This window comes from Sus scrofa, chromosome 12 (assembly GCF_000003025.6).
Source record: "Sus scrofa isolate TJ Tabasco breed Duroc chromosome 12, Sscrofa11.1, whole genome shotgun sequence".
Lineage (NCBI taxonomy): Eukaryota > Metazoa > Chordata > Mammalia > Artiodactyla > Suidae > Sus > Sus scrofa.
In genome coordinates, this window is record NC_010454.4 from 59,392,841 (window position 1) to 59,418,862 (window position 26,022).

General features: G+C 55.0%; 1 protein-coding gene across 1 annotated transcript; it reads right to left on the minus strand.

The window, feature by feature from the left end:
* On the minus strand, positions 377–25,981 carry TTC19 (tetratricopeptide repeat domain 19). The gene is made up of 10 exons (XM_021066288.1): positions 25,782–25,981; positions 25,575–25,711; positions 23,416–23,526; positions 22,783–22,821; positions 22,009–22,065; positions 21,638–21,699; positions 19,251–19,345; positions 3,967–4,121; positions 2,763–2,925; positions 377–2,363 (listed from the first exon to the last, which is right to left on the minus strand). The coding sequence occupies exons 1-10, from the start codon at positions 25,954–25,956 to the stop codon at positions 2,230–2,232; spliced, it is 1,128 nt and encodes a 375-aa protein (XP_020921947.1). The 5' UTR covers positions 25,957–25,981; the 3' UTR covers positions 377–2,229.

Here is a 26,022-nt window from a genome sequence, read left to right on the forward strand (position 1 = left end):
CACCGCGTGGCGAGCTTTGAGTGCGCTTTTCACACTCGGGCATCGCATGGAGGCGTCCTTCAGCAGCACACGGGGGCTGCTGGCCTGGGCAGGATGGCGCGGTGTTTAGAAAGGGGGCGAGAGGGTGCTCAGGCTGGCACCTCACAGACGCTCAGGGAGACCCAGGCCTGCCTCTCGAGAAGGCACCTGGCCTGCTGCGGGAGGCCCGCCCATCACCTGGGTGCCCGGTCCCTCCTGTACAGCTGAGAGCACAGGTTCAGTCCTCTGCCCACAAACCCACACCCGTCACCGTGTCCTCAAAGGAAGCTCTGCCTGGAAAGCTGGTACAGCGTTACAGGTATTTGTACATAGTTTCAATGCGAATGAAAAACTGAAGTTATCTGCTCAGCAGTTTTTGGACTTTAATAATTTATATTGTCAACTGTCCCAAAGAGATGATGCTGGTACCTTCCTATGACTAGTTCTCGAGAACATGTCAGAACAGAGCCCTGCCCCTCACCGCTGCAGCTCCACTTGGGGACCCCAAAGGGGGCGGCGGGTAACCACACGCCCCCCTCCCAACGCGCCTGGGCTCCCTCCACCCCTCCCGCCGGCACAGGAGACAAGGGCCCTGTCGAGGATGAGAAAAGCGGCAGGGCAGCGTTTGCCGGGCACACCTGCGGGGCGGACCGCCCAGGAGGTGGTGGCCTTGGCTCTGCGCAGCTGGGAGACCAAGCACAGCCCTGAGCGGGACGGGGGCCGGGCTGCGTCCGCCGCAGGCCGAGCCCCAGTGCTTGGAAGCCGCAGCCTGACGCGTGACTTTCTCCAGCATCCGGAGCGCTAAGTTAAGGCCTGCCTGCTGACCACGGGAGTATTCTGACGGCCAGTTTCCACCACGCTTATGACTGGAAGATTCAAGGTGCTTGAACTGGGGTAAGCTGGGCGATTCCATCTTAAAATTCTCATGCTCTGATCACGCCAGTGCAACAGGTCACCTTTGAATGCAGGCCAGTCACGAAAGGCTTCCTGTGGCGCAGCCTGGTTTCACAGCAGCCCAGGGGGCGGTCATGACGACAGCCGCCCAGAGAACCCCTCCTCCGGGGCGGGGCCCCCAGCGGCGGGACCGGGGGGGAGGGCTGGACATTCCTCAGTAAAACTTGGGGTGCCAAAAACCTCACTTTCAGTAACGGCTCTCACGGTGAAAAGGTAAAAACGTTTTCAGTGTGGAAGGTGAGTAGTCGAGTTTTCTTAAATCACCCATCAACGCCCAGTCTGCAGCTCAGACTCGAGGGGGGGGTAAAGGAGCGGACTGGGGAGCCAAGCGGGAGCAGCTGCAGGAAGGTCCCTTCCGTGGGCCACGCAGAGCCGGCTCCTGTGCAGTGCTGGGGTGGCGTCTCAGGTTCATTAGGAGCCCGGCAGCACGCCCCGTTCCTTCCAGGCTCCTGGGCAGGCTGCTGGCGTGACGACAGGCCCCATGTCCTGTGTTGACAGGTGTCACACAGCCCGAGGTGACCCGGTCCCGTCAGGTCACCAGCCAAGTCCACTCCCAGGGCTAGCCTCATCCGTCCCCTGCCTCACACAGGAGGACACGAGCCCCAACTCCCAAAGTCGAGGTCAGCAGTTCTGCCAGGGGACCAGCGGAGCCGCCCTCAGGTAGGGCACGCGATGGCCCTTCCCTGACCTGGGCGCGGAGCAGGCCACAGGCAGCGGGACGCTGTCGCACATGGCCAGAGCCGTCCAAAGCCACACCATTCAGTTTCTTCATGCGGAGTGGGCGCTAGCCTGCCAAGTGCCTGATGCCCACTTTAAAACAGCAAGCTCGGGGGCAAAGCCAAGGTACTAGCACTTTTCCTCCTTGAGGCGTTAGACCCACGCTGGCTTCACGGGACAGATGACAGGAAAGAGTAACTCACCGTCTGGCATGAGACAGGCGGCTCTGGTCTGCCAGGTACCGACACGTCAGAGAAGGGAGGGCAGCACGCTGATTGACCCAAACCTTCCGGAGGCACTGCCTGCCTGAGGCGCACCCAGCCCGAGGGGGCCGGCCTCCCGGAACCTCGCTCCACCCGGGCAGCGAGGCAGCCCCGCGCAACCGGTTGCCGCGGAAAGCACGTGCGGCCGCGTGGACGGCCCGCTCCACCGAGGCTCAGTTGAGGGAGCTTAAGGACAAAAGCTTCGAGCACCCGAGACGGGACGATCGCGGTTCCTAGAGACGCCCCACACCAAGGAGGGGCCCAGAGCGGGCTCCGCTTAGGCCGGAGGGCTCCTTTTCCGCGATAGCTCGGCCAGCTCCTCCCGAATGTGCTGTACGGAGACCTCGTCTCTCTTCCGCTCTGCTCGCTGCAGCGCTTCCTGGTAGACGGCTTTTGCTTGTGCATATTGTTCTAGAACACCAGAGAAAGGGGAGAGTGAGGAAAAGACATGTTTTCAGGGGACTCTGACAGCACGACGGACGGCCCAGGCCGGACCCACTGCTCGGAGGCTGCCCACGGGACGCCAGGGGCCTCGCTGACGCTGGTTCCCGTAAGAGACCCGGTGTCTGCAAGTCCGAGGCGAGGCCGGAGCAGCCTGGCATGGTGTGCCTGTCGCACGGCCCTCCCCTGTGGCGACAGCCTGCTGAGACCCGAACAAACGAGGGAGCCGGACCCGGGAGTCCGGAGAGCGCTGCCGAAACCGGTCTCCCGCAAAACGTCCTCACGCGGCCGTGTCCCCAGAGGCCAGCGGCGCAGACAGCCACCGGCCACCACCTCCCCCGGCCCGGGGCCCAGCTCCCCGCTGCCCACCTCTGTGCGTGAGGATGGCGGCCAGGTTCCGCAGCAGCACGTGGAGCTCGGGGTGCTCCCCCCGCCTCGCCAGCTCTGCCGCCCTCTGCGCGCACGCGTAGGCCTCGTCAAAGCGGCCCTGCGCGTCCAGGGTGGTGGCCAGGTCACTCAGCAGCACGACGGTCTGGACACAAAAGGAAACACAGCTGCGGCCGCTTTAAGCCGCAGCCAGGCGCTCACCTGGACGCGCGGAGCGTGGCCAAGGGCCCCCAGCCCAGCAGCCGCCCGGGCTGAGTCGTCACCATTCACCCTGAATTCACGCCGAGTGGGACAGATCCAGAGAGGAGCGGACGGGCGAATGTCACCTGTCAACCCGATGATCTAGCGGAGGCAGCAAATGAGAAGGAACAGCACGGAGCAACCGAAGGAGCCGACCCTGCTCCAGTGGGCGTGCAGCCACTGGAGCCCCTGGCGCCCAGGGCCTTCCTGAGCCAAGACATCGTTCTCCTGGGGACCCTGAGACTCCCCCAGAGGGAGCACGTTATCGCTTTTAGGCGGATTCCTACGGAGCGTCTAAGACTGCGGCCGGGGCGGGGGGCCGAGAGCAGTGGCCCCCGCCCCCGCCAGGCTCTCGGCCCTGGGTCTGCACTCTTGCTGGCCTTCCTTACGTCGCCTCACTTCTCCGAGACGGTCGTGAAGGCGCGTCCCGAGTCCCTCAGCCCTGTAGCTCGTGCTGCCCATCCACCCCCAGCCTTGGGACCTGTTCGGTCCAGGTGAAACTGCCACGTCCCGCGTGGAGGGGACCACGCGCTCACACGGCGACCCACCCCTCACCCTGAGAGCCCGGTAAGGTGGTGGCTGTACGCACTGTTCTCACGGGATCAGCACGGAGGCCTCGGCTCCGGGTCGAGGCCCTTAACCGTTTCATGCCGCCCGCGCTCCCCGGGCCTTCGCCTGCGGGGCTCGGGAGCAGGGATCGCCCCGGGCTGAGCTGCGCCCCCAGGCCTGTCCCAAGAGTGCGTTTTCAAGATACGGTGCTGTGCAAACCTATCCTCCCGTGAGAGGTTCTGGGCAGACGCGCCCCCGCTCAGCCGCTCCGAGGCCCCCTCGAGACCGCGGGGGCTGGGGACGGCCGGGCGGGCCCGCCTCCGCTTCCCCGTGTCCCCATCTGCCACCTGATTCGGAAACCTGTCTGGCACGCCCGCGCCCTGTGCTGCGCGCTTACCTGTGGGTGGTGGTCTCCTAGGATCTCCTCGGAAATCCGCACAGCCCTCTCGTACATGCCTTGTGCCCGTGACGGCTGCTCGGAGAAGAGAAGGTAGCGGGCACAGCTGTCTAAGCACATACCCAAGAGGAGGTGGGTATTGGCTTTCTCCTCGGCTAGGAAGCAAACGAGAGCAGGGTAAACGAGCCCAGCAGGAGTCGAAGCTCCCCGCCCCCCGCCCTTCCTCCACCAGCCCCACAGCTCCCGCTGGAGATGCGCGCCCAGCCTCCCACGGCGCCGCCAAGGGGACCACTCAGGTGGACTGACCCCTGAATCGGTGCTGGACCCAAATACGGGTGTGTGTGTGGGGGGAGCCGTGCCACACCAAAAAGCAGTTGGTCACCAGCAGGGGAGCCAAAAATTCACCTAAATTCTGACACTACCTCGCAGAGGCCACAGGTTAGGGGCTCAGTCCTGCAAGACTGCACCCCCGGCCCCACCCCCTTCAGACGCCAACTGTGTGTTCAAGCTGTCACCTGTGCTTCTGATCAACTGGCTGAAACCAGAGGTTCCCAGGACCCCTCCCATGGGTCCCATGGGCTTGCTGGAGGCCCAGCGCTGACAAGACCACCAGTGGACAAAGGCCAGACTTGGAGCAGCCAGGAGGGAGGGAGGCACAGGGCGGGTGTGCGAAGGGGCACGGCTGTCCCTGCACTGCCCCGGGGGCTCCCCAGACCCCACCCTCTGGGTCTCATGGAAGCTTCGGCACACGGCACCACTGCTTAAATCGTGGGCCGCCCGCCAGTGCTCTGACTTCCAGCCCCTCTCCCCCTGGGCACGCAGCTGGCTCCACTGGCACCAGCCCCACCCCAGGTGCTTCCGAGTCGTCACTAGCAAATCCCAAGGGTCTGGGGAGCTCTGAGGCAGGAACGTGGATGAAAACCAGACATACGTTGCTTCCAAAGCACAACACTGCACCACGCAACTAAGTGACGATCCTTCCCTACGTTTGAAGGGAGACTCGGTCCACACATAGGCTAAATGTGCCACCTAAAACCTGGCCCTTGCCCCTGCCTCCGCAAGGACGACGTCACGAGCCACGGCAGCTGCTCGTCTTCAACACCCGGGACAAGCTCGGGGTGGGGGCGGAAGGGAGGCGCTCTGTGCTCCAGGCCTTCAGAGAGGGAGGTGTTTCCAGATGTCACGGGCCCAACCTGTGCGCCTCGCACCTAGAAAAGCTCTAGTCATTCAAGGAGACATCTGCTCCCTGTGACCAGCAGCAAGCTGCTGCCAACAGGTGTACCTGATGGCACCGCCCCCGTCCCTAAGGTCACAGACAGCAGTGACCTCCCGCCACCTCCACCGCCTAACGGCCTGTCTCCCGGGCTGCGGTCCCCACTTGGCCCCAAATACAACAATTTACAATGCTCACTCACACTGCGCCTTTTTTCCGTTGACACATCACCTTGAGTTTGAGACAAGTAACATTTAGCGGAACCAGGTGATGATAAACTTACGATGAGTTAACAACAGAAAGTTCAGGGCCAAAGAAAAAACGCTAAGGTACGAAACAGCAACACGGAGAGAAAGCGGAGAACAGGCAATCCTGGAATGAGACCGCACAAGCCCAGTTTAAAGACCGGGTAGTCCGGCTTGGGAAGGACAGCGGTAAAGGCCGCAATCACAGACCTGACTGCACAGACTCGGTAAGACACCTGATGCTGTGGGACCGGGAGCAGATCGGGGCCAGTGACCCGGAGCCAAACCTGCGCAAGATTCGAGAGAGACGGTGCAAAGAGTCACGAGCCAGATCAAAGGGGCTTCCGCCGAGAGCTCAGCTCAAAGTCGGTGTTTGCTTACCGGACTTACTTCTTAGGTTTCCCTCCGATAGTCTTCCGTAATACCCACCACTAGGCGCCCAAGTGAGGGGTCAGACGGGTTGACCAGAAAAGTACCATTCACACCAAGTACCTTTCCCTCCGCAAGGTCGAAGTTTCAGGAAACTTCGGAAGAGCATACACAGGTTCTCAAGAAGACGATGTTATCACCAAAAAACAATATGACCAGTTACTGACGAGACAGAACAATGCAAATGAAAATACCTACTGAGATAATACCAGAAGGTCAAGTGGAAAAAAAACTTTTCTTCAAGAAGAAATCCCCAATTATTACTCTGGTCTAGTTATACATAAAAGGTGAATGACAACCATGTTCTTAAAATCAACTTAGGGCTAGTTTTAAATAGATCAGGAGTTCCCTTCGTGGCTCAGTGGTTAACAAACCCGACCAGTATCCACAAGGTTGTGGGTTCGATCCCTGGCCTTGCTCAGTGGGTTAAGGATCTGGCATTGCCCTGAGCTATGGTGTAGGTCACAGAGGCGGCTTGGATCCCGCGTTTTTGTGGCTGTGGTGTAGGCCGGTGGCTACAGCTCCAATTAGACCCCTAGCCTGGGAACCTCCATCTTCTGTTAGTGCGGCCCTAAAGAGACAAAAGACAAAAAAAACCAAAAGTATAAGAATAAAGTGACAAGTAATTCTATGAAAATTACTACCCCTTCTATTAGTAATGAAAATTAACTAGAAGACAGAAAAGCTTTTTAGAAAGAATTGAGATAGAATTTTAGCTATTTTTTTTACATTCTAATCATAGTAACATTAAAAATGGAAATATTATTTAATAATATACTTCTCTAAAAATAGGACCAAGAGAAATAAAAAGGCTCCATAATAAAACATTCAGCACACTACCTGTTTTTTTTTTAATTTTTTGGGCCAAACCCGCAGCATATGGAAGTTCCCAGGCTAGGAGGTCTAATCAGAGCTGCAACTGCAACACAGCCACAGCAACACAGAATTCGAGCCACATCTGAAACCTACCCAATAGCTCCTAGCAATGCCGGGTCCTTAAGCCACTAAGAGGGCCCAGGGATCGAACCCATGTCCTCATGGACACTAGTTGAGTTCGTTACCACTGAGCCACAATGGGAACTCCCAGCATACTACCTTTGATAAATAGCAAAAAAAGTTCCTTTTCTAGCTAATAACAAAATATGGTTCCTTGAAATAGTAACATAAAAACAGGAGACGAGAACAAATCAGATAACCTAGTAAGAGCTGAGAAACACACTGGGGTTGCTTCTACAGAAGACAGCATTCCTCCAGGTGATTATCTGAATGGGGAGGGGCTTGTTTCTTCAACCTTTTTTGTTTTCTTTTTCGGCTGCCCTCACCACACACGGAGTTCCCGGGCCAGGGATCAAATCCCAGCCGCAGCTGCAGCAACACTGACTGGATCCTTAACCCAATGCACCAGGCTGGGGAACAAATTAGTGCCTCCACAGGAGAAAAAACTGAGCAACCTCAAATCAGTCTATGAAACAAGATGCATTACAGGAATTTTTACTCAAAATACTAGCAAGCTGAATTCTCAAATGCACTAAGGAGAGGACCGACCGAGCAGCACTTCCTCCAGGAAGGCCTCAAATGGCGCAGTGCCCTGAATGTACCAGTGTATCAAGTGAGGCCTGCGTGAGTGCCCAGTAAAAGGAACGGGTGAGACACTGGAACAATCAGATGCACTTTTACAACAGGAATAGGGCTCCTCCATCCACCTCCACTTGAGGAAAACCGAGCACAAGCACGTAGCTGCCCCAACCCCACCAATGATCACCTCGGACCCTTAGCTACCTGGCGCTCACGTTCCAGCAACATCTGGAATTCCGCTAGGCTGAGCCCCGCGTCAGCTGGCCACGCCCCCAGCAGCAGCATGTCGGGACCACTACGGAGCTGGTGGACGGAGCTCTGGGTTCCCGGAACGTGAGCGAGACCCTGAAAACGCTTCTGCTTTGAACATCCGATGAAGTACACCGAGCACCCTCGAACACGCGCAGCTGCAGCTGAGCTCCCGCCACGAGGCCACCGCACGGCCGGCAGCTAGGACGCAGCCGAAGCCCCCAGCGGGCGGCACCTCTGGCTGGCCGTGCGGGGGTGCGGCCCGAGTGTCCGCAATCCCGGATGGTCCCCGAGGCCGCACCTGCAGCCGCAGGGACGTCTGCATCCCAGGCCTGGGCCGCGTGTAGCTGCGCGTCTCCACGCGGACGTCCACGGAGGCCGGAGCCGCGGGCCAGCCGCGGGCCCACTTCTAAGCCCCAGCGAAGGCCCGCAGGTGCGACATCCGCGAAGACGGGGAGGGAGGAGCGGCGGGCCCACGCGTGCTCGGGTGTCAGGCAGGCTCCACCTCCGAGCCTCGCCCGGGCCCCTCCTCAGGGATGCCCGCCTGGCCCGCGTCCTCCCGGCTGCTTCCAGCTGCCTGCCCAACAAGCCCCTGGGGCGGCCCTCCTCCCTAGCGGGCCTCCGCAGCGCCCGTCCCGCGTCACCTGCGGGCACGCCACCAAGTCGGCAGGTGGCGTCCTGCCTCCGTGAGGCTGTGGCCGGACTCTCCTTCCAGCTGATTCTCTACCCAGCAACGTGCCCGGTGCGGACCAGCGTTCCGTCGGGGCTTCCTGCCTGCCTGGCTGAATGATGAGCATATAAAAGACCCCATTAGAAACGGAAAGGTCCTGCAGTAAATATGGAGAGAGATACAAGGAAACGAAATAATCATCAGAGGCCAGTACGGAGACGGCACCCCAGACCGGAGACAGACAGACCAGCAGAACAGATCTGAGCCGACCGCTGTGCGTGGGGCGCGGCGACGTCGTGACCTCCCGCCACGTTACAAAGCAAAGTCCTCATGTGGCTAAGTTTTACTCAAAACGAAAAACAAACTGTAACACTAAAAAAAAAAAATGGCATTCCCGTCACGGCACAGCAGATACGAATCAGACTAGTTGCGGGTTTGATCCCTGGCCTTGCCCAGTGGGTTAAGGCTCTGGCGTTGCCATGAGCTGTGGTGGAGGTTGGCAGGCACAGCTCCGATTCGACCCCTAGCCTGGGAACCTCCACATGCCATGGGTGCGGCCCCATAAAGCAAGGAAAAAAAAATTTTTTTTAAATAAATTCCAGGTAATTTAAAGACTGAATGTAAAAAGGCAACTATTTAGAAGAAACTATCTTTCTGGCCTTAGAAAAGTGAAGGATGTTACTGAGTAAGACACAGGAAAGCACAAACTACAAAGGAAAACAGCATTAGTTGCCATTCCGTTCAATAGAATTAATCATTCTCTCTGTCAAATGCCCTGAAGTGAAAAGACAAGGCCACAGAGAAATAATTTAACCAACACAATGTAAAATGTTCAAATAAATTCACTCCTACAAATCATTAAGAAAAAGACAACCCTTCAAAAAAATAAGCAAAAGGAACACAGAGGCACTTTTCAGGGCGGGAGATGGGAATGGCCAGGGATGCACGAGGAGGCCATGGGGACCTCACGAGTAACCGAGGGGCACGGCTGAGCCCACAGGGACGCCCTCACACCCACCAGGGCATCCGAACCTCAAGTCCAGCAACAACGGAGCCGTGGGGCAGCGAGAACGCTCACACCCCGCTGGTGAGAACCAAAGTGCCAGGAGCACGTCGTCGAGCAGGCTGGGGAGGGCTGGTGGGTCGCGCGTCCTCGCCCAGTGACCCCACCCCCAGGTCCCCAGGGAGTATCCTGCACCCAAGGGTCCCTGTCGCTGCCCCCAGCAGAGCACACAGGAGCTCAGCACAGCTGAGGGCTGCACCCTGGAGCCCAAACCGCCTTTCCCCGCTCAGCCCAGCCCAGGGGATGAATTAGGGCATACTACCCCCCTGGACACGTGTGGCCCCAAGGACAGGCAGCCTGGCACTAAACAACCAAGCAACTGAACTAACAGCAGGCCCGGGGCACGCAAAACGGGATGCTCAGATATCAAAGTGTGTACACGGCAACACTTACGATGAGTGAGAAAACTGCAGCAGTGACTTACAGCACGCTGTTCATGCCAAGTTTAAAGACTCGGTGCTGTCGCTGTTTATACAGTGTGATAAGATAGGCCTGAGCAGGCTAAAGCCCAAAACCAAATTCAGGGGTACAGCAGATGAGACGCCCCCCGGCCTGCCCCCCAGATCATCTGAGTCTGAAGCACATGTGTTAGTTTAGTTGCCTGCTTGAAACTCCAGAAGAAAAGCACAGAACTGACTTTTCTAAGTAACTGAGAATTTTCTGAAAAAATTCCCAGAGCACAGACTAAATTTACTCTCTTTTCACATTATAGAGCAGAAAAAAGAGAGTGAGGCCAACACACAGGTGACGAGATTCCTGAAAAAAAGACCACAGCAGCGTAGAACCGTGATGCTCACAGTTCAAGGACAGAAGCGAGGACTGGCCCAGGCCAAATCCAGAGACTAACCCCCTTCACCTTATGCTCAAAACTCCTGACGCGTGCAAAGTAAGGAGGCCGGAGAAAACAGCCTCTCTACAAAAGACGACAAATAAAGCTGGCTTCCCAATTCTCTGCAACAAATCCCACTACAGCTAAAATTCCAGATCACAGAGAAAAAACTAGTAGGGAAAGGCAGAAGAATGTTACATTGCAGCCCACTCATCTTACAGGAGAAGCTGAAAACACTTTTTTTGTCTCAGCCAAATGTCTTGAAGAAGTGTTCAGGCTCCCTTGACAGAACTAAAAACCATACATATATGTACACGTTCCTTCCAAAATGCAACTAGTGAGAAAAAAGTCCCGCTACGAGGGACCCCAAAACAAAAGAAGTAACAGAAGTGGAAAGCTTTGAATGCACAAAATTAGACCAAATATCACTTTCAATTCTCACTTTAAATAGGGTATTTTGAGGGTTTTTTGGTCTTTTTAGGGCCACACTCACGGCACATGGAGATTCCCAGGCTCGGGGTCGAACTGGAGCTGTAGCCACCAGCCCACACCACAGCCACAGCAATGCAGGATCTGAGCAACAACATCTGTGACCTAAACCACAGTCCCGGCCACGCTGGATCCTTAACCCACTGAGCAAGGCCAGGGATCGAACCGCATCCTCATGGATACCAGTCAGCCTCGGCGGGAACTCCCTGAAAAGGTTTTAAGATTCTCTATCACAAGACAATACTCAGATTACGTTTGAAAATCCAAACCCCAAACACAGCCTTCTACAACAGACATACTGAAAACAAAATGACCCAGGAAGTTTAAGAGTGAGATACAGTCAATGATGCAAAGCTAAAATCTGTGACAGATAACCTCAAACAGGACAACAGAGAATCACTTTCCTGACGAACGGATGATTCGCAATGAAGATCTGTACCAAGGAGTCTAAACAGCAGAGAAATGCATGTAAAGAAAAATCCAAAACAAAAATTTTGCTTAGAACAAGACAAAATCAGCAAGAATGCATAAGACTTGAACACTATAAACCAACCGGACCTGACAGTCAGCTACGATGGATCCTTAACCCACAGTGCCAGGCCGGGGATCAAACCCAGGATGCTCCCAAGATGCTCCTGATGCTGCTGCACCACATCGGGAGCTCCTGAGAAACACTCTTCTCAAACACACAAGCAACATTGCCCAGAATAAACCACGAACTAGGCTATGAAACAAGTCTCAATAAAATTGGAGGACTGAAATCATACAAAGCATATTCTCTGACCGTAGGAGAATGAACTTAAAAATCAGCAACAGAAGGAAATTCACAAATATATGGAAATTCACCAGCACACTCCGAAATATCAAAGGATCGAAGAAGAAATCACAAGAAAAGTTAGAAAATATTTTGAGATACATGAAAATAAAAACACAACATAACCACAATTTACAGGCTGCAGCTAACACAAGAGAGAAAGTTATCGTTGTAAATGCCTACACTGAAAAGAAAGATCCTAAATCAACAACCTCATCTTCCACCAAGAAACTATGAAAGAGCAAAAGAAACCCACAGCGAGCAGAAGAGATATGCAAGATGGAAGTGGAAATAAGTGAGGTAGGAAGCTGAAAAAAAATACAGAAAAGAAACGGAAAGTCGGCTCTTTGAAAAAGTCCATGAGATCGGCAAAACCAAGAGAAACTATGAGTAAAACAGTCGGGAAGGTCCTCCCCGAGGGGAGAACACAACGCAGGAGCGGCACCACCTGGGAAGCGAGGCTGAGGACACGTCGCACGGCAGCCACCTCCGCAGTCCCGCAGAAGCTGCTCGCAGTCCCAGAGCCTGGGACCCCCTCCCGACTCTGCTCCGCAGGTTCCACCGCCGCTCTTAGGTCACGGAGGAGGGCACTGAGGCCGGGGAGCGAAGCGGTCCAGTCCCGCTGCAACTCCGAGCGGAAACGCTGGAGCTCAGACCCGGCTCCAGCCGCGGCTCCAGCCATGGTACCCATGACACCAAAAGGGCCGCCAGCATGACTCCCACGTTCCAGAAATGTTTTCATCTATTTAAAACATGAAAATGAGTGAAATTCTCATCTCAAGGAGAGGAACAAGGACTCGACGGGGGGAAAAAATCTCCTCAAGAGGAAATAAATCCCTCAAAGAGAAAACTGGCGAGAACATGACCTTGAATACACGGCAGGCTATGCACGTTATGCTGCAACAGCAAAACTCCTAGGCAAGTTTCTTCCAGGACGACGCGTCTCCCAAGTCCTCTCGCCCACGCATTCACTCCTCCGGCAGATGCTTGGGGAACCTGTGTCCTTGGCACTGTCCTGGGTACTGAAACCAGGTCAAGCCAGTGGAAGAAGCGTGCAGGCAGGGAGTCCGCTGTAAAGGAGACCCGTGCCCCGTGCTTCCAAGGACTCCCTCCTCCCATGGACACCTGAGGGCTGCGCTGGAAAACAGAGAAAGCGGGCCAGCCCGTTCCCTCACGAGAGTGCCGTCCCGTGACAGCAGCTCGAGAAAGAAACGCTGGACCTCACCTGAGAAAAGGCAAGCCGACGTTCTAGATCCAGCATCAGCACTGAACACCCTCCAGCGGTATATGGTGAACCATCAAGCCGTTACTAGCAAGCCTCGTCTGCACCAGTTAGTCAACAACCGACCTACTCATACAGTTTGGCACCAAATCAGATACGAAACAAAGCTGCCCATCACCGCCGCTACCTAAAGTGCTGGGGTTACAGCCAATCAACTAAACGGACCAAGAGGAAGGGGGAGGACAGGGAAGTCACACTGTCTGAGAGGAAACCCATTCTCACGACGTCCCCAACATCGACACGAACATGAAGATCAACGGAAAGGCCACTCTTTCAGCAGGATGGCCCCTGAGCAGCAAATGCAGAGCAGCTCTCGCACGTCCATGACAAACAACGCCAGGACCACCCGTGTCCCCTCCTGAGGGGACGCAGCAGGCAGAGACGGTGCCCTGGGTGACCTCCTGTCACCACCCTCGCTCTCCTCCCGTGCGCCCCCCACCGGAGCTGGCCGGCCATGGTAAGCCCGCTTCTCCCCCAGGCCGGCATCGGCAAGGCCACGAAACCCCACGGGGCCAGCAGAGGATGAGCCTGGGAGGGACGTGTGCCACCACCTCGCATCTGCGAGGCCGCCTCCTCCTGATGCCCGGGACTCGACAGGCGGGGTGACGAGAGAGCCAGCGCACCGGGAGTGACGGTGAAGAGATGGCAGGACCCTATCCCTCGGGGCTTCAGGGAGCCAGACAGCAACCGCCTCTGCAGCTGCCCCTTCTGCTGAACGGCCAGTCACACGAGACAGGGGTGTCCTCACCGTTTCACTTAATTTAGCGGAAATTTTCTGCTATTTGCAGTCAAAGAACAGATCGCAAACTTTCAGACTGTAACCTCCCAAAACTAATTCACAACTGTAACGCAAATCTAATAATTCAGTCCCAAAGCACTCTGAAGGCCTGACAAAATGATCTAAGATTCACGTGGAAAATATCTAAAATCCATGTGAAAAGCCAGGAGAAACAAAACGGGAAGAAATTCTGCAAAAGGACATGTGAGATCTGTCACATATAACTCAAACGATAACACGTAAGCCAAACAACATGTGCTGTTGAGCCATCAGGTGAATAAATCAGAATGAAAACCCCAAAAGAAACACAAGCAGACGAATCAATACGTTTTAGGTACTTAATGATGACAGATTATTGTCTTTTAAAAAGTAGTTACCAGCTTCACAGCAAAATAGATTGCAGATGTATTAAACAGTGTTAAAACGGTTTAGAAAGAGAGAAAGAGAAAACTACAAGGAAAGAAGAGTGAATACGTATCTGATTTCCAAGTTGACAAACACCTTCCAGGAGCTAAATTCCAGAAGATCAGGGACTTTTTGCCTCACTTGACTCTGATTCAAATCCTAGAACCACATCTAACATTGAATAGCTACTCAAGATTTATCAGAAATTCACAGAAGCAGTGAAAATAAACATAAGTGAACCCAGATCAAATTCCCCCAACCTCACGGTTCCTATTCCGATTCGCCAACCACTGAGCCACAACAGGAACTCCACACGTGCAGTTTGAAAAGAAACACGCAAACACTAAACAGTAACTTCATAAGGAATTCAGGGGTCAAAGTAGAGAAACACAAGTGAATAATGAAGGTTCAGGAGAGCGGCACGTCTGGGGCGGCGAGAAGGGGGCCAGGGCCAGGCAGGCAAAGGGCTTCAAAGGTAGTTAAGTTCTTCTCATTATTCTTGACATCATGTTAGCTTCCCGTTGCTATTAAATTAACAACTCTACACTCTACACACACAAATAAAGGAAAAGTCAACAGGATCAAAGTACCAATAAATGACCAACCTTTCGGCTTATCAAAGAAACGCTCACGTATCAAAGCCTATCACGACCTGACAGAGGTCACAGACATCGGTGAGCCTGGGGAGAAGGGGCGCACGCCTGTCACGATAATAAAGACGACTGCCTGTCCCTTTGGGAGCACCTACCAAGTATCGGGCACTGCACCACGTCTTCTGCACCTGACTTGGTATATGACCTCGGTCAACCCTTCGAACAGCCCCACGAGAGAGCGTTACGCGCAATCCCGCGCTGAGGACCAAACACATCTGACAGGTCACACACAGCAAATACAGTCACCGAATCAGAAAATGTACACGAACACCGTCCTTCCTAAGGCGCTTCTGCAAAATTCACCAACCACCTTGAAACGTGCTGGCCTGCAACTGCAGCCTTAAGACTCCGTCCTGAGAAACCGCTCTGAACACGACCTCATGTCCAGTAACGGAGGCGGGACTGTGCCTCTGGCTGGACCACATCCGTGCAAACTCCCCCCCAAACACACAAAGTGTAAGCGTGAAAACGACGGAAAGCGGCAAGGAAGGGAAGAGAAGAATCAGGAGATGACAGAGAACTGTGGGACAGGAGCAGCAGAGAGGAGGGGTGACGGAGCCCCTGGGAGGCGGACGGAGAATGACGACCACGGCCCATGAGCCGCAGTCTGCACACCGGAGCCCGGGCAGGACCAGGAACGCAGGAGGCGAGCCCCGCGGTTCAGAGTATTTGCCGCATACACAAAAAAAGGGGGACAAAACACCTAGGCAGCCACTGGCTGCAGGTCAAGGAGGAGACAACTTCCAGGCATGCTGCGTGGCCTGGGAGCTGACATGTTATGTCGTAGTCACGTGATGCAGACACGCCTCGAAACCGTGGCAGACCTCCGCTTCTAAGTCAGCAGGTTCCAGAATCAATCAAGACGTAATTTTACACGTTCCTGAGAGAGAGAAAGGAAAGTATCGGCAGAGATCGCTAAGAGTTGAAAATGACTCTAGGAACACGCTGGGCAAAAAAAAATGCTTTTTAAAAGCAAGTCACGATACTGGCTTTTTATAAGACAGAGGTAATACTAGAGAGAAGTTTTTAAAGAAAAATTAAAATCTGGTGCGAAAAACGGTACGCTATTTAGAAAAACACAAATCAAACATAAGCCCCGTAAATCTGCCACCCAGAGGTAACCACTGTCCACGCCTCAGCAACCCTCAGCCCTGCTCTGTGCCTGCACTTAACCTCGCACTCCGAAGATTTGGCTCCTCCCAACGCGTGTTTTCACTTAACTTTTTAGGGGCATTTCCCCGTAATAACATAAATGTCCACATCGTGAGGTTCCAAGTGCACACCCTAGTCCTCGCTTTATGAGATCTGAAGTCACACGCTCTTGGGATGGAGCTAGTCATGCCAATAAAAAGCCGATGAATCTGATAATGGACTCGCCTTGTTCAAAACGGAGAGGGTGGAGTTCCCGTCGTGGCACAACAGAAACGCATCCGACCAGGAGCCATGAGGTTGCGGGTTCCATCCCTGACCTCACTCAGTGGGTGAAGGATCCGGCGTTGCCATGAGCTGTGCTGTAGGGCGCAGACACGGCTCGGAGCCTGCGTTGCTGTGGCTGTGGTGTAGGCCAGGCAGCTACAGCTCCGATTCGACCCCTAGCCTGGGAACCTCCATGTGCAGCCCTAAAAAGACAAAAAGTCAAAGACAAAACAAAACAAAACAAAAACTGAGAGAATGTATTTCTTTACAAAAACGATTAATAATAATGTAACACATTTTCTTTACTGAACAACTAGTAGAATGTAAAAATGTTGATAATAGAAATTACTGGAGTTCCCGTCGTGGCGCAGTGGTTAACGAATCTGACTAGGAACCATGAGGTTGCGGGTTCGGTCCCTGCCCTTACTCAGTGGGTTAATGATCCGGCGTTGCCGTGAGCTGTGGTGTAGGTTGCAGACGAGGCTCGGATCCCACGTTGCTGTGGCTCTGGCGTAGGCCTGTGGCTACAGCTCCGATTAGACCCCTAGCCTGGGAGCCTCCATATGCCGCGGAAGCGGCCCAAGAGATAGCAACAACAACAACAACAACGACAAAAGACAAAAAAAAAAAAGACAAAAAAAAAAAAAAAAAAAAGAAATTACTTTGCTCTGACAAGCATTCCCCAGGTCTGGGGAAAAAAGTGCTCTCATACTATTACTACTAAATCTTTTAAAAACGCGGTTACAAAGTAGTATATACAGTGTGACCCCTAATTTGCTTCCTAAAATGCACAGAGCGTATGTGAAAAACAAGCCTAGAAAGATGGACACCAAAAAATGAACACGAGGGCTGAGCATGACTCCGAGGGACCTTTCTTCCCCGTTACCGATGTTCGAGGCTTTTCCTGAACGCCCCGGGTTCCTTTTGGAGGCAGAAAAGACGGCTCCACGTGAGAGGCGACTCTGAAGAGACTGCACAGGAGGCGGAGCCCGGCTGCGGGCAGCTCCAAGGCAGCAGCGCCGGCGCCCCCATCTCGTGCCCGTCCCCCGCCCGCAGCGGCGTCGGCGGGGTCTCGCCCCCGCCCCGCCCGTGTCCGAGGATTCAGCAGAGGATGGACCCAACCCACGACGTCCCGCCTCTCTGACGGGAGGCGAGACGCTAGAACTCGGGAACGCAAAGACACTTTCAGAGGCCACGCGACGCAAGCACCCCACACTCGCACCTTCCAAGGCGCCGCCCTGGAGAAGGGAGAGGCTCGGAGGACATGCAGGCAGGCGGACGACGCGCAGCCTGGGACAGCCGGCCGGGCAGGGGGGCTGGAGGCGGCCGGGTAGAGCGGGAGCAGCAGCCTCAAGGCCCGGGGACAGCGGTGGGGAAGGGCCCGGCGGGGAAGGGGGGGAGGAGGCGCAACCGGGCCGCTGAGGGCAGATCGGGCTCCCGCCCCGGGCTCCTGGCCAAAGCGCTGGGCGAAGGGAGGTGCCAAAAGATGGGGCAGCCTGGTGGGAAACAAGCTGGTGAGGGCAAAACCCCGGGGGAGGAGCAGACACCACTCGGCATAAAATGAGCCACAAGGGCGCACTGCACAGCAGGGCACAGAGCCAGTATTTTGTAGTAACTACAAATGGGGTATAACCTTTAAAAACTGCCACTGACTCTATCTGCACACCTGTAACTTATGTATGACGATATGTCAACTATACTTTAATTAAAGAAAAAAAACACGTTAAGGGCGGCCCCGTCGAGGCTCAGCGGTAACCATCCCACCAGGATCCATGAGGATGCAGGTTCGTTCCATCCTGGCCTCGCTCGGTCCGTTAAGGATCCGGCGCCGCCATGACCTGTGGTGTAGGTCGCAGATGCGGCTCCGATTGACTCCTAGCCTGGGAACCTCCATGTGCCACAGGCGCAGCCCTACAAGGTAAAACACAATACAATACGATACATGAACTCAGGAAAAAAAGAGAGCGCCCCACCGCAGCCACATTACACACGAGATGGGCACTGAGCACTGAGGTCAAGACAGTGGCCAGAGCACCTCAGCCGGGCTCACTCGGGGCTGGAGAGGAAAACCCATTTAAAGAGGGCACAGGACCACACGGCATCTCCCAGGGTGTGAGACTTCAGAGGGGGCTAAGGGGGGAGCAACGGACCCGTGCCCCAGAGGCCCAGCGAAGGGTGTACCCACCAGGAGAGGCTGCCCTGGGTAAGCAGGTAACGGCTGAGGACGGGTGACCCTGAGAAAGGGGGCGTCCGCCGAGTGACGGGGGACCCGAGTCACGTGCAGGGGCGACCTGGAAGACCGCTGAGCACAGACTCCCTGCAGGCGCGAGCACTGCTGGGACAGGAGGGCCGTGGGGCCCAGCGTCTGCGAGCTCTCGGCTCAGAGCCAGGAGGAGATCAGAGCTACCGAATGAGGATCCAGCCTGCAAGTTCCCGGTGCTTCAGACCCCACTAAGACACCCAAACGGCTAAGAGCAGGAGCCTCCGCTCATCCACCACTCCGTTCCCAGAGGGACCACATGCCCTTCCCTCCACCGTGAGGACGGCCCGACAAACAGGAGCCCCACTTCCTCCCGCGTCCTGGCGGGTCTCTGGGACCAAAAGGCGCTTAACTAGCACGGTGACTGACGGCTGAACCAAGAGGCAAGAGAAGACCCCCCGCAATCCCACCGCTGGGCACATATCCAGATGAAACTCGAACTCAAGACACAGGTACTGCGATGTTCCCAGCAGCACGATTTACAAGAGCCCAGACGTGAACGCGCGCATCCGCAGGACGGATAAACAGGGCCTGCTGCAGCACAGGAAACCGGAACGGAACCGCTGTGCTGCCAGGAGAGACAACGCAACACTGTGCACGAAAGAAGAGGAAAAAAACCCTTCCCTTTCTGCTCCCCAGTTTTCCAAAATCGTATATAATGAAAGTCAACAGTTTTATTACGAGCATGGCACCATGGGTTAAAGAGAACAACAGCGGTCAGGTCGTGTAACGAACACACCTGACTCCAAACCCTGGGACCGTGAACAGACCTCAGGCAACTTCATTTCTAAAACACATGACACCCGCCCCCCCCAACTCAGATCTCTCCCTTCCTTTCCTGCGGCCAAAGAGTGAGAGCCCCCCCCCACCCCCGTGCAGAAAGGCACCTGTCCAAAAACGCCAGGCTTCCCTACCTGACAAAATGTCTTCTGCTAGCTCCTTTTCTCTTTCAATTTTTTCCTCCAGAGTCGAAATGCAGAATTCATAGCCAGCAAGAGCCAATTCCTGCCTGTAAGGCAAAAATCACCCATGTCGGCTCACCTTTCACACACAGGGTGCGAGCAGGAGCAAGAGTAAGACGAGGAGAGGCGAGCAGCGGGAGGTCGGCCTCATGGGTCTCGAAGGGGTCAATCTACCACTCATCAAAGTCAATGGCAGGGAGTCCCTGTCAGGTCACAGTGGTGAACGAACCCAGCCAGGAGCCATGAGGTTGCAGGTTCGATCCCCGGCCTCGCTCAGCGGGTGAAGGACCTGGCGTGGCCATGAGCTGTGGCGTAGGCCAGCAGCTACAGCGCCAATTAGACCCCTAGCCTGGGAACCTCCATATGCTGCAGGTGCGGCCCTAAAAGACAAAAAGAAAAGTTAATGGTAGCTTAAGACATAACAACCCAGGAATGCTGCCATGGTTTCAATAACTGACAGGACCTCCCCCTAACTCAGTTCCAAGGGAGGCAGCTTCCCCATGGCGATATGCTGAGCCCTGCTGGGAGGGAGGCCGGGACCCACGGGGGTGATGGCCCCACAGTAAGGATCCCACATGCTGAGCTCACGTGCTTTCTGGGGGGTGGGAGTCAGCACTGTACTTCTCCCAAGCCAAGGGCCTTTGCTGAAATCTTATTTTTTTTTTTTTTTTAGGGCTGCACCTTTGGCATATAGAGGTTCCCAGGCTAGGAGTCAAATCAGAGCTACAGCTGCCGGCTTACGCCACAGCCACAGCCACACAGGATTTGAGCCGCATCTCCGACCTACACCACAGGTCACAGCAACACCGGATCCTTAACCCACTGATGGGGCCAGGGATCGAATCCGCATCCTCATGGATACTAGTCAGATTCGTTTCCACAGAGACGGGAACCCCCGAAAGCTTCTTTTACAGAAATGGAGCCCCCGGCTGCGGCACCAGAAAGCGCTGAGCCCAACTCCAGGGACCCTCAGCCAACTGGAGAGGAGCCCCAAGCGGGAGGCAGACGGACTCTGGACAGAACAAGCGTCACCTGCTGGTTTCCACAGAGAAGCACAGAAACACGACAGAGATTCCGTACCCATCCAGACCATCAGACCTTGGCACAGCCAAGCTCACCTCCCCTCCGGTCCTGCCCGCTCTGCCCCATGACCCCACCATCCTACTCTGTTCACGGAGGAACAAAAGCGTCCCCCGACCCACACCTTGGCAGGAGGGACCCTCTCCACCCAGGACCTGCAAACAGGACGTTCTGGGTCACAGCAACACCTCTGCAGCACCAGGCTGTGTCACTCCAAACCTCTGGTTCCCAACTCCACAGCATCTGGAAACCTAGGGGAAGCCAGGCTGACTTAGGTCTTCCCTTGAATTCACCCCAAATCAGACCTCTCTGGAGGAGTTCTCTGCTCACAGCCTAGTGCTTATTCTCTGAACCTAGAGAATGCAGGACACCGGCCTCTCTCATCAGTCTTCCTGATCCTTGGCACACATCCAAACTGTTCCCAAAGTCTTCTCAGTGTAGCTGGCAGACTTTTTCTTCTTTAAAGAACCTGGACTCACCCATCACTTTCAAGGGAGCACCAATTTCCTACCCTATTACGCAAAGGTCTCTCCCCCACTCCCAGGTACCGTAAGAACTGCCCACCGAGCTAGCCACCAAGACACAGAGACTCTCATCATTTAACCTGAAACCTAACTGGAGTTCCCGTCGTGGCACAGTGGAAATGAATCCAACTAGGAACCATGAGGTTGAAGGTTTGATTCCTGGCCTCGCTCAGTGGGTTAAGGATCTGGCATTGCTGTGAGCTATGGTGTAGGTTGCAGACGAGGCTTCGATCTGGCGTTGCTGTGGCTTTGGCGTAGGCCAGGAGCTGTAGCTCCGATTGGACCCCTAGCCTGGGAACCTCCGTATGCCATGGGTGAAACCCTAAAAAGACAAGAAAGACAAAGAAATAAAATTTTAAAAAATACCTTGATACCTAACCTCCCGGACTGCTGACAACCCAGCCGCTTCAACATTGCTCCCTCCTCTCCTAGGAAGAGCTAAACTGAAGCTCAGCTACCACTTCCCTTCCTGGTTCAGGCAGGAGCAGGAAACCTGGCTGGAGCTGTCCCAGTGCAGGCAGAGGTGTGAGGGCGGCATGCCCCACTCAGCAGAGCAAAACCAGAAACAACTCAAGATTTCAAAGATGATGGATATGCAACACCAAGAGGGTGACGCCCCGTTTCCTGCGGCGCCAGAGGACCAGGAAACAAGTGAAGAGCGTGCAACATCCCAGGGTCGAAGCTTTTGGCCCTTTAGTCCCCGGAGGCTTGCGCCTGGATGCTGACTACACTTACCTATTCTGAGCGGCATAAATACTGGCCAGCTTCAGAGAGATTTCAATTATTGCATTGTCTTCCTGTTGGGAAAAGAAAAATGAAGGGAATTCATGACAAGCAAAATTTCCATTTCCTCACGGAGTTTCTCAGATCAATTTCTCGAATGAATGTGACCTGAAAGCCATGGTCCTTATCCTTCTGGCAAAATCGGGCAGCGGTGAATTCCTCAGGTACTACGCTTTTACAGGCACAAAAGCCTGGCAATTTTTATAACGGCCTTGGGGGGAAAGAAAGCCCGAAGCACATGTGGGGTCCGCGTGGAGTTTTCAGGAAGCAAGACTGTTGTGAAAATGGCTTCGGCTCGGACCCAATCCTACACAACATCCTACCTGCTGCAGGCCCCCTCCAAGCAGGTAACTCATTGTGGCTTTAAAAAGTTTTTCTGCCTAAAAACACAAGAAGAAGGCTTTTAGTTGGCCCCCCATCTGTATGACCCTGGACTCTAAGCAGCAGCCTGAGGCACCACTCCTAGAACATCGCAACACACGTCACACTCACAACACACAGAGAAAAGCACCCCGTGGTGGGAAAACCGACGACGTACCAGGACCCCGCATCCCCTGGGCCCCTTAAAAACTACTCTGCAAGTGAGTAGAAACCAACTTCGGACATTAACTTCTCATCCAGACCCACCACGGCAGAGACTGCAAACAATTCCCTAATACCCACTCGCTGTGTTTTTAGTCAGCGTCCCCTCAATTTTTAAGAGGTGAAGCCTCCAAACTTGTACCAGTTAGGTGGGGTCCTACAATGAGCTGCAGCCAAGAGAGGCACATGCGTGAAGGGAACAACTTCCAAGTCCTTCTCTCCAAGGAAGCTGCTTGGCCCCCAGCCCCTGCTCCCTCCTGCAGGCTGGAGGGAGCCTCCTCTTCCAGGCGGATGCGGACAAAGCTCAGAGGGGATCACTGCGCCTCTGGCCACTTTGTGCAGCAGAGGTACCTGTCCCGCCACCTCTGGACGAACGAACGTGTCGGAGGGAAACACACTCCCCTTTGATTTGAGTCTACGTCGGGGTCTCTTTGTTACGGCGGCCTGGTGTGCACCCTTCCTAACACCAGGCGAGTCCTTCACGTACTCACAGCATTACCGAGTGATTTACTTACATTTTCAAGCTGCCCCCGTATAAATGCTACATTGGCCATCTGAAAGAAACCACAAGCTGTTTTCAGTTTAGACCACTGTGTTCCGACCTACTTCAAATCCCTTAAGCTACAGACCCCTCCCACCTGCCTTCACCCTCTAACGAAAAAAACCGTCCAGACAAAAACGTGTCCTCATCTGCGAGAAGCAAAGCAGAGCAATGACGTGAGAGCAAATACGTGCACAGCCCCGACGATAACAGGCGCAATCGAGATGCACTCCTCACTTGAGAAAGCAACACTGATGATGCTTCTTTTGGTTCCAGGATTGCGCTTTTGTTTTTGGTTTTTTTGGCCATGCCCACGGCATGTGGAAATTCCTGGGCCAGGGACTGAACCTGAGCCACAGCAGCAATCCAAGCCGCTGCAGTGACAACGCCGGATCCTTAACTCACTAGGCTACCAGGGAACTCCCGAGTCTTATAAGTGAAACCCCAAGGGTTATTAAAAGAGGAAACCAAAAGGAAGCTTAGTAAAAACAAAAACCAGAGAGCTTTAGGACATCCTGCTGGTCAAGAATATGAATTAGGACAGCAAACAACCCTTCTGCTGCTCCACCCTCCACTGTCAGTGGCTCCAGCTGGTTAGAAGAGTTACCAAATCGTAAGTGTAAGTGATGGCCTTCTTGTTATCACTCTTAAAAGCAAGACGAAGGGCGTCGTGCAAAATTAGCTCCGCCTCTTCTAGCTCATCTTTCATGATGCACAACTGCAAAGAGAAAACAAAGAAAATAATGTAAAATGACATACCAAGCGAGCAAGTGCAGGTGCTGCCAGACAGAAGTGGGCACAGCTGAATACACAGAAGGAAGCTACTCATTCATCCCGTGTTCCCTTAATTCCTCCTGGGCTCCAGACCCTCGCCAATAACGGTGACTGGGAGGCCAGCCTCCACCGCCACTCTGCGTGGCCATATGACAAAACTGCAGCCCGTAGATGCACACTGCAGGAATGTAAGCAAATTCTTTTTTTTTTTTTTTTTTTGTCTTTTGTCTTTTTGTTGTTGTTGTTGTTGTTGCTATTTCTTGGGCCGCTCCCACAGCATATGGAGGTTCCCAGGCTAAGGGTCGAATCGGAGCTGTAGCCACCGGCCTACGCCAGAGCCACAGCAACGCGGGATCCGAGCCTCGTCTGCAACCTACACCACAGCTCACGGCAACACCGGATCGTTAACCCACTGAGCAAGGGCAGGGACCGAACCCGCAACCTCATGGCTCCTAGTCGGATTCGTTAACCACTGCGCCACGACGGGAACTCCTGTAAGCAAATTCTTATCATATCTTATAAGGAAGCTGCTGGCCCTCCGTCCTCTTTCTCTCTTCCTGAAAGCTGGACGTGACCCTGTAGGACCACTAAGCTTCATTACAACTTGTGACAAAAGCTACAAAGAAAAGCAACAGAAAAGAACATGGAGAGGTTTCCTCGAAATGGGAGTCAGAGAAGCCTTCCAAGGAAGTGGCAGTTAAACTGGCATAAGAAGAAAGAGACAGCATCCAGCAAATAAGGGACTGTGGGGAAAACGACCCAAACACAGAGAAGCACACAAAGGCCGCCCCCCCCCCCCCCCCCCGCTAAAGTAAACGGCTAGGAGGAAAGGAAACATGTGAAAGGAGCGCGATGAGCCAGAGGATTACTGCCAAACACGGAGGCAGTGTGGGGTGGCTCACGAAAGGCCCCACAGGCCACAGCAAGGAGTTTGATTCTGCCCTAAATGCACAGGAGAGGCGTCCCAAGTTTTGGGGGAAGGAAGGGATATGATCTGATTCACATAAAAACAACAAATAAAAAAAAAAGAGGGAGTTCCCCTTGGGGCTCAGCAGGTTAAGAACCCAACTAGTATCCACCAGGGTGAGGGTTCGATCCCTGGCCTTGCTCGGTGGGTTCAGGATCTGGTGTTGCTGTGAGGTGCATTGTAGGACACAGATGCAGTTCAGTTCTGGTGTTGTCATGACTGTAGTAAAAGACCGGCAGCTGCAGCTCCGGTTCGACCCCTAGCCTGGGAACCTCCACATGCTGCCGGTATGGTCCTAAAAAATAAAATAAAATTGAAAAATATAAAAAAAAATTAAAGGAAAAAAACCCACTCTGGCTGCTGCCTGGAGAATGGATGGCAAGGAGGCAGTAGGAGGGAGCAGGCTGCGGCCGTGCGGCTAGGGTGACAGCAGAAGAGAGACACAGAAGGGGACAGGTTTGCCGAATAGTTTGGATTTGATGGCAACATCCTCTAAGGACTTGTGGCTGGACTCTGTACGGGGAGTGATGGTTAGGTATGCCAGGTTCTAAGAATGACTACGAACACGGGGGGATGGCCGTAAAGAGGAGATGGAGAAGCAAGATGTCGGGGAGGCCCTTAAGATCAAAGGTTAGCTTTTGGCAGGTGAAGCCGGCGGCACCCCGCAGCCTGGGAGCGCAAGTGTGCATGACGTCGGCCCCGAGGCGGCGGTCAACGAGCCCAAGGGAAGCGGTGCGGAAACCCGGGAGAGGATGCCAGAGAGGACTGTCTGGGAATAAGAGAACTAAATCGCGCATAACCCACACCGAGGCGCATTTTCCTCCCTGCCCGCCCTTCCAGCTCCAAACGTCCCGCTAACTCCGTCTGGATAGACAGCTCCGCCCGCGCTGCACCAGCACCTGCACCTGTGGCCCGGCGCCCCGAGCCGGCTGCGGCGTCTGACAGGCACCCCCAGGACGGGGGGCCTCCCGCCTCCTCACCCGCCCCGGTGACCGGGGGCCCCGCCGCCGCCGCCGCCGCCTCACCTTGGCTCGCTTCAGCAGCTGGATGATCTCGGCCTCCGCCTCGGCCGCCGCGTCCTCGGCCGCTGCTTCGCCCTCGCCCCGCCGCTCTCGCTCTCGCTCCCGCTCCGCCGCGGCGGGCCTCGAGGACCAGGCGAGCGCTGCGGGAAGGGGCTCTGAAGTCACCGCGCCCGGCCCGCGCCCGGCCCCCGCCCGGCCCACGCCCCTCACCTGCCAACAGCGGCAGCAGCCCCGGACCCCGGCCGCGCGGCACCCCTAGGCGCGGCGGCACGTCCACCCGACTCCGCACCGGCCCCGGCGGCAGGCGCGCCGGGCGACCCCCGCGCTGCCGCCCAGCCGCCCGCAGGAGGCCGCGCGCCAGGCCCACGCCCAGGAGCCGGTACATGGCTGCGCCGCGTCCTCTGCGCACTGCGGCCCAAGGCCCCGGAAGTCCCGCCCCCGCGTCGAGCGC